This window comes from Mycteria americana, chromosome Z, assembly GCF_035582795.1.
Source record: "Mycteria americana isolate JAX WOST 10 ecotype Jacksonville Zoo and Gardens chromosome Z, USCA_MyAme_1.0, whole genome shotgun sequence".
In the NCBI taxonomy this organism is placed as follows: Eukaryota; Metazoa; Chordata; class Aves; order Ciconiiformes; family Ciconiidae; genus Mycteria; species Mycteria americana.
This window is the reverse complement of record NC_134396.1, coordinates 12,499,078-12,507,648: the sequence shown is the minus strand read 5'-3', so window position 1 is coordinate 12,507,648 and position 8,571 is coordinate 12,499,078. Positions and strand designations below refer to the sequence as shown.

At 49.2% G+C, this 8,571-nt stretch overlaps 1 protein-coding gene across 5 annotated transcripts in view; it reads left to right on the top strand.

Moving 5' to 3' along the window:
- Nucleotides 1-6,906: 6,906 nt before the first annotated feature.
- PLPP1 (phospholipid phosphatase 1) overlaps nucleotides 6,907-8,571 on the top strand; it is a 66,102-nt gene continuing 64,437 nt past the window's right edge. For 2 of the 5 annotated variants that reach the window (XM_075526536.1, XM_075526541.1), the window contains exon 1: nucleotides 7,035-7,176. Coding sequence is in view for 2 of the 5 variants with exons in the window: in XM_075526540.1 (XP_075382655.1) it covers nucleotides 7,119-7,176 (58 nt within the window). In the remaining 3 variants the exon portion in view is untranslated. Of the gene's footprint in view, nucleotides 7,177-7,443; nucleotides 7,658-8,571 lie in introns of those variants that run through there. The other 3 variants (XM_075526540.1, XM_075526539.1, XM_075526537.1) reach the window with 3 other exon arrangements.

The following is an 8,571-nucleotide window of genomic DNA, read 5'->3' as shown; positions in this document are numbered from 1 at the left end:
CAGGAACTGACCCTGATCATGCTCTCTGAAGAATAATTCAGAGATGCAAGAAATAAATGTGCTCCACAATCAATACTGAAGTAGGTTTCTTTTTGCCTTACTTGATTCTGCCAGCTTGAGGGTTTTGGTGACATTTTGCCTATTGTTATTTCACTTTCAAAGCCCCCTCATAATTTATTTTTGTGGTTGCAATTATTTATGTGCTAGGCTATTGTAACTGCATTGTATCAGTGCAGGGAGATGTGTCCAAGGTTGAATTTTATCCAAGATATTTATAATGTCTTAAGAAAACAACAACAACAAAGTGCTATGAACTTGTGAATAAATTCCTTCGGATCTGTGGCACTGGAAAAAAAAATCACAAATTTGTGGATCTCAAACAAAAGCAACATTGACAACTGTAACAGCATAATACCGTTACTAAAAATGTTGCAAAAGGCCCCCTACAGACATATTTCCATAGCCATTCTGGTCATAATAGCTTGGCCTTAGCTTCGGAGTGCAGTTTTGGATGAATATGACTTAAGAGTATTGCAGTAATGTCTGGAGGCTCAACTCACTGTGTTAGGAAATGTACATGGTAAGGGACCATTGCTGTTCTGAAGACTTTTCAACATAAATGAGCAGGACGTGTGGGACTCAAGGGGCAGCAGTCAGGTGGTTCATCCACCTAGCAGGAGCATAAGAATTGGGCCAGGAAAAAAACTCAGATCTAATTCTTGCCGGGTCTCTCTGCTTCTGTCTGCTCCCATGCTGTACTTCTAGTGGTACTCCTGCTGGTATCCAAGCCATCCTGAAGTGGTACAGGACTGGGAGCTGCTGCCTCGCAATGGTTTCAGTGTAGGTTGTTGCCTGTTTAAAGCACAGAGTGTCATGGGTGGGACTGTTGCTACCAAGCAGGGACAAGCAGCAGGAGCAGACACCTTAGCTGCTGCACTCTGGATGCACAGCTTTGATCAGCTAGTGAAGCACATGGAGTTGTACCTGGAAGAGGTGCAATGACATTTTCCTTCAAGCTTATCTTCTTCTGTCTGTTGAAGTGGCTACGTGGATATCCAAACATATACAGAACCAGGCACAGGAGGCTGAGTTACTGCTTTACGTGTGTGATGGGTCAAAACTGGGTGCCTTTGATACATCATTGGCAAATTATTCACCGTGCAACTGGTTTACCCTGTTGAAGTTCATCTCTTGAGATTCCTGCTGCTGCCAGAGTTACCTCTGTTATGCTAGCTGGTTTGACTGGAAAGCATGACCAAGAAGGGAGGAAGAGAGAGGGGAAATCGGAAGCCAGAGGACACAAATCCTGCTGCCCCTAAATCACTCCAACTTGCAATAATCGTAAGACTTTTTTTAATAAGTTTCCCTCAGCCATCAGCATTTTGTGAGTGCCCTTGACATATTCTTTCTTTCAGAATCTATTATTGCTTCAGAGCAATATCTGTAATTGAAACAACTAATAAAATCCAATAAAGAGCAAACAAGGACAGTTTCTTAGCCTTAAGGCCAACTGGTAGAGCATAGCTGATGGCCACGCAGCTGTATTTTCTTCCTGTCAAAATAGCATGGCTGCAAAATTGCATGCATGCAAAATTGCCATGGGGAATGTTCCCTGGCCTGTGCTAGTTAGTTCTGAACACCACCATTTGTGAGCTAACACATAAATAGTACGGACAATCATGTGCCAGTACCTGTTTCGTGTGTGCTGGCCCCGCTTATTAACTTGTGTAGATGTAGCCTGAAGTGTTTTTTCTAGAATATGCTATATGATCTTCTGAGGCTGTATGATACATGCCATTAAACATATATAAACAAAGCTATATACTTGGGTTTTAATGCATTTTCATTCATTACATGCACATGAATATTAAATTTAGGTTATTACGCTGGCTGATGATGTCTGCTTGATTCCTTATTTCTGTGGCTAATCTTTAGAAATAACCTGTCTTTTCTACTAGAACAGGTCTCATCGCTCTTGGGAAATGCTCATGTAACTTTGACCTAAAACTGGGGGAGCAGAACCCTTCGGGGATCTGAACTTGCCCAGGAGCGAAGGAGTGGAGCACCATAGTTGACAATCTCAAGTCAGACTGACAGCAGGAGCTTTTTGGTGAAGAGACAACACAGTTCAATAGAGATGTGGGGGTGAAGTACCCAAACAAATATCAAATGTATTTAAAGGGAAAAGAATTAAAGGAGACAAGACATGAAACTCCTCATGCTTTGCTTATTAGAAATATAAACGTTATTGCTCACTGCTCCCTTATTAAAAACCAAACAAACATGACACATAGGTGCAAAAGAAAGGAAACAACTAAATGGCCAGACCAACAAAAGAAGAGATATGAGGCTAAGATATTTTGGTGGAATCTAAATTCTGCTTCCTGAAAGATTCTGTGCAAGGGGTGTCAACTGACTTCAGAGGTCCAGGTCTCAACACTACCTATAAGAGCGTGTGTCATTTCAGAAGGGGCAAATCCTATGTCCTGGGCAAATGATGTCAGAGAAATTCAGGAGGGCCATCTTGGCAGACTTTCCTCCTTGGTCCTCTTCTGGAGGTCTTACTGCATGAATGGGGTTTTGGCAGATAAATTCTAAATAACCACACAAAAGTATTGCAGAGTCTGAATCTGACAGAACTTTACAAGCAAGTCTTTCATCTCTGCTAACTATTACTAATGTACTTTGCAGTGTTACGCCACGGCCATTGACTGGCTTTGAACATGTGAAGAGCTGATTCAGATCAAGTCCATCCAGCCCAATACCGTGCAACAGTGCCCCACAGCAGATGTTTAGGGGGAGTTTAAGATTAAACAGGCCCTGTGGAATGACCCTTCCCCAGCAGACCTTTATAATGTGGGAAATCAGCAGTTCTGATACTTCTTAAACCACCAAGATCCACTATTTAACAGCGGACCCATCCTCTATGACTTTACCTAGTGCCTTTTGGCCCCTTTGTAATTTTGCGCTGCACAGCACCCTAAGGCAATAAATTCCACAATATTCTCATGTAAAGAAGGAGTCCTGTTGTCTGACTCCTTATATAGGCTCTCCCTAGTTCTTATCTGATACAAAGTAGTGAATACTTGCTACATGTTTAACCTTCTCCACAGGTTTCATGATTTTATAATCCGCACTTTATAAAGCCTTTTCCTCTCCCGTCATTCCCTTTCCATATTGAAAAGTCCTTATTCTACTTCTGTTTCTCTTGCATTGAAGCTGTTGTATACAAGTTCTAAAAGTCATTTTTGCCTTCCTTTGGGCTTTCTCTGCTTCTACTTACCCGTTTTGATGTGGGATTGCCGGCATTCAGGAATGTGTCATAATGATATTTGGCGGATTGCTCTCCATGTCTTTCCTAATAGCATGGCGTGGTGCTCTCTCCTCTGAGCACCCAGAGGATGGCTTCCCAGAACTATCCACCGTGACCCTCTCATCCCTTTCCTGAGTAGTAACAGCTCATTCAGAGCTATTGACTCCCACCCCAGATCAAGCTACAGAGAAACAAGCCTGGGAAAGTCCCATCATTTACTAAAGCTGCTGATCTATATGAATGTTAACTGCAATTAAGAGTCCTGTTGGGTCAGTAGTAGTTAATTATCATACAAATACAACTACAGACTAATGATAAACTTCCTAAGAGTTTAATGCTAGTACACATAAAACTTTTAAGGAGGATGGGCAAAACACTGAAGATCATGATTTCCAGAAGAACCAGAAGAAAACAAAGACTTGAACAGGGCTTTAACTTGGTCTTGGTGTTCTCTGCTGCTCACTGCTCTCAATTAAACAAACAAACAGATAGAATTAAAAAAACAAAACAAAGCAAACAATTAAATAACTGTACCAAACACGAGAATAGGTGAGAGGGGAGGGTCTAAATTTAGGAGAGTCTAAATTCCGGAGAGTAATATTAGGCTATTTTAAAGTGTAAATTTAATGAAGGGATGAAATATAACTTATGAGCTTCATCTGTTGCCTCCATTTTACTTGGGTCTCAGTTAAAAAATGTTCTTTAGCATAGAACTCTGCTAAGCATGTGAGTGGGTCTGACTTGACATCACTGGGTCACTATGGTGGTTAAGAATGGTGGACATCTAAGCGCCTTGCTGTGAGGAACAGATACCAAGCAAAGCATAGACAGGAAAAATGCCACAAAGTCAGAAGATACTGAACTCTCGCAGTACCAGGAGAAAATGAAATTTAGAAGCTCTGATATTTGTGTTGTATACATAAAAAACCCAAACCTCCGGCTGATGCTGAATGTGATTTCTGTTCGTGTTTATAGTCAAACATCCTCCGTCCCCTCTGTCACGTACTGCTCCAGGGGTCTCTGATCAAGCACCGTCAGTTTGCCACTTCTGCTACCCTGGGCATTGTTGCTGCCGCAGATACTGTATTCTTTGTTAAAGGTGCTTAAGCATGCAGGGTTTTTTTTTCTCTCTTCAGTTTTACACCAAAACATCCTTTTTGTGTGAAATAGCAACATATCTGAAGATGCAGTACTTTTACTAACACAGCCCTGGAGTAATGTAGGGTTTTGCTAATCCGAGTCATAATTCAGGGTGAAAGTGCTCGGGCTGGTGTGCTTCCATGGTCAATACTTGTTTGCATATGGAGGCCCAGAAAAGCCTTCTGAGAGCCTAGAACAGTGCAGTGCTACCCTAATCCCTCAAACTGTGCTCAGCTGGGGGTTTCCAAGACGCAGCAAGTCTAGTGGTGGGAATAGGGTTGCAACAGCAAGGCTCACATCCCTTGTGCAATGGAAAGTTTGGAGAGGTGACTGCTTTCTTTCCTGAATTCTGACAGAAGATTGCAGAGATGCCTCTTCCCTCAGGCAAGCTACGTCTCAAGGGTGAAACAGACATGTAGAAACTGCAAGACAATAAAGCGTGATTAATTTCTCTTGCTGGTGAACGCCGTGCTGCTGCAGCCCAATTTCCAGGTGTTTTTACATGTAATCGCTATCTTGCTTACATTCTTCTGGGAAGGGATCCATTTAAATTGGCGCAATCTCTTCGGTCTCTAATTTACTGCATAGGGGTGTGGATCAGGAGAGCTGTTTGCTGCTTAGCCCAAACAAGATTAACATGATGCTTTGGGGTTGAAGAAAGCAATTATGGCAATTGTGCATGGAATGTTTGTGTTGCTTGTCTCCTGGTTTTTCTAACCATCTTGTAATTTTGGGGATGTTATCTCCTCCCAATTTAAGACCTTGTGAACAATGCCCCACTTTGTGAGGAGCAGGGTAGAGCGCACACTTTTCTTTCCACAGCAGTTCTCGCAAAGATAAGCCCAGTTTTCGTCATTGCCAGGTTGCGCTCCAATGTGTTCCATTACTTTCTACATTTCAAGATAACACTGGAGTTTCTACCTCCGTGACAACATCCCAGCATACTTGCACAGGAAAATGCGCTCTGTAAATTACACTACACTTACAGAAATCAAAGGTAGTTTTGATCTCTAGAACTGCCCACTTTGATTTGTAGCTGGGATTTGGTGCTTCTTAGGCACCGAGACGGAACGGGGAACTCTGGTACAGGCTGCTGTGTGGAACTTCCATATATATTCTATATGGAACTGCTTAATGTACATTTTTAGGCAGCATGGTTTAATTGAAGATAGAGCATATTTAGCAAGGCATTTCCACCTCGAGAACTTGTTTCCCTTGTTGTTCTGCCAAACCTGTTATTCAGCCCTGAGGATATAATACAAACTGAAGCTGTTTACAGAATTAGAGGGTGGAATACATGAGAAATCGCAGAAAAGTTTATGCCTGATGCTCCGAGTGTGGGAAGCGCCACCCATCTCACCAGCAATTGCCTAGAACAAAACACAGATGTGCTCAGTGGCGTGAGTGGTAAGTTTGTGTCTTGTGGTAAAGGCCGTTAAAATAAAAATGTTGTTATGCAGAAAACAGTTCCTTCGTGTTGGTCACTGTTTTCCTTGTTAAAAGCTTTTATTTGGAAAGAAAAAGATTGGTTTGGGTTGGGCTGAAATTCAGCTTCTCAGCTCTTTTGCAATTTTCCAACGCTCTTCCAGAGGCGGAGGCAGCTTTTCCCTTGTTTTTAAAACAAAAGAGAATTTAAATCAGCCCCCGTGTTTGCAGCAGAGGACCGCTCCCCAGCTCTGTCGCAGGCAGGCCGGGGCACCGCGGCGGCTGGAGTCCCGTGTCCGGACGGGGTCGGGCGCCACCGACGGGCCCTCGGGTGTTCGTCACCCCGGCGGCCCCTCGGGGGCCGGGCAGGCCACGCTCCGGTGCCACGACCCGCGTGGCCGCAGGACAGGGCCGGGCAGGCAGGTGGAGGCAGAGCACGGGCGACCGCCGCGGCACTCCCTCGGGCGGCGCTGGCCCTGCGGCAGCCCCACGACCCCGGCCGGCCGGGGGGGACCCGCGCCGAGGGGCGGGCGGGGGCCGAGGGGCCGCCATCGCCTCAGGCAGGCGGGCGACGGGCGAGGCGCGCCCTCGCAGGCCAGGGCTCCCCTCACACGGCGGGGCTCGCGCCGCAGCGGCGGGGCGGGCGGGAGGCGGGCCGCCCCGGGGGCGGGCCGCGGCGCGATTGGTCGGCCCCGGCCTGCCGTTGAAGCGCGGCCGCCGGGCGGGGCGTCACGGCGGCGGGTGGGGGCGCCGCCGGCAGCTCGCTCTTCGCTGCCTGCCTCCCTCCCCTCCGCCCGCCCTTCGCTGCCTGCCTCCCTCGCTCCCTCCCCTCCGCCCGCCCTTCGCTGCCTGCCTCCCTCGCTCCCTCCCTCCCCTCCGCCCGCCCTTCGCTGCCTGCCTCCCTCGCTCCCTCCCTCCCCTCCGCCCTTCCTTCCCTCCCTCCCTCCCTCCCTCCCTCCTTCCCTCCCTCCCTCCCTCCCTCCTTCCCTCCCCTCCGCCCGCCTTAAAGCCCCGGTGGGCGCCGCAGTGGCGGCAGTAGCGCAGTGCGGGCGGCGGCCGTTGCGGCGGTGCTGGGATCGCGGGGGGCGGGCGCCGTCGGCTCGGAGCGCAGCGCCTCGCCGCGGCTGAGCCCCTCCCTGCCGCCTCCGCGCCGCTCCCGCCCCTCGGGCCGAGGCTGTCAACGCGCCGCGCGAGGAGGCGCCGCCGCCGCGCCTGAGGCCGGGCGCCCGGCGCTGCCAGCATGTTTGACAGGACGCGGCTGCCCTTCGTGGCGCTGGACGTGGTCTGCGTGGTGCTGGGTAGGTCGGCGGGCCGCGGAGGGGGCGAGGGAAGCCGTCCTCGGGGCGCTGCGCTGCGCTCCGCTCCCTCCCCGCGCGGCACCGGGCTAATCGCATGCTCGCCTCCCCCTCCCCGCGGCGCCGGGCACCACCCGGGAGCCGGTCTTCTTCCAGCCTGCGCCTTCGCTCTGCCTGTCTGCCGCTTCCACCGCTGCCTGCCCTCCCTTCGCCCCCCTCCCTCCCTCTCGCCTTCCCTTCGCCGTCGCCCCGGGGAGACGGCGGCGCCGCGCTCGCCCGCCCCTCGCCCGGAGGAGTCTGGTCACTGCCGGCCCCCCGGCCGCCGGGGCCGCGGGCTGGGAAGGGGAGAGTCCCGGGGGAGGGGGCTGCTGCTGCTTATCCACTGACGTCTGGAATCCCGCCTCTCTCCGATGTCCTCGCTCTTCCTCCCCTAACCTCTTCTGTCGGCTATAAACCGGTTGTGGGAAAAGCCTGCGCTGGGAAGGTAGGTGTCTGCAGCCTGGGCTGCGCTTGTTACCCTTGGTGGGTCGGAAGACCGCCCTGAAGGGCGCCGGCATCACGGGAAACAGGCTTCATCCCAGCGCCCAACAGAGGTGAAACGATAGGTGTTGTGCAGTAGGGACGAGACTTACTTGAAGATTTCAGTTGTGTGCGGTCTCCGTGAAACTAAGCTAGTGCTCTAGGTTGAGGCTGAAAGTGAAATGGGGTGTTTATTAGAACATGACGTGTGCGTCCTCGTGTCGGTGTGCAGCAGCAAGGGACGCGTGTGGGGGCAGGAGTGATGGCCTGGGTGCGGTGATGGCCATGCCTCGAACGGCAGCAGCCACAGCACACTGCCACAGCACTGCAAATGTTGTCTTAGCTAGTGCAAATGAACGGCACCTTCCTAATGTTTCTTTCTTCTGTTTCAATCTCTAGCTCTGTTGAAGCTACATCGTGGCCTGTCAATTTGCATTAATTTTTTCCTTTTATGTAATGACACAGTGTAAAGAGTAATGATGTTAGCAAAGGAGGAGCTTGACTGTCTAAAGAGCTGTGACTCCTCTGGACCTCTGGGTGTTGAGAGCCTGGGAAAGGTCTTCAGCATCTGAAGATGTACTTCCCAGTCAGTCTTAGGAAGTGTTAGTTTTGGATGTTTGCTTCTTAATCAACTGAGAGCAGTACTTCAGTAATAAATCCAAGCACTTTCTCATCATGTTCAGTGGATGGTGTTCAGTGAAAAAGGTCCGGCCCATGAAGTCCGTCTTAGCTAACGGTGTCTCTAGCATCAGTATGGATATAATGAGTAACATTTTATCTTGCTAGATGCTTCAAATAGCAATTGTATCTGTAGCTAAATGGCATTAAAGAACAAAATTATGGTGAGTGATGCATTGCTCTGAATAAATGTTATATGAG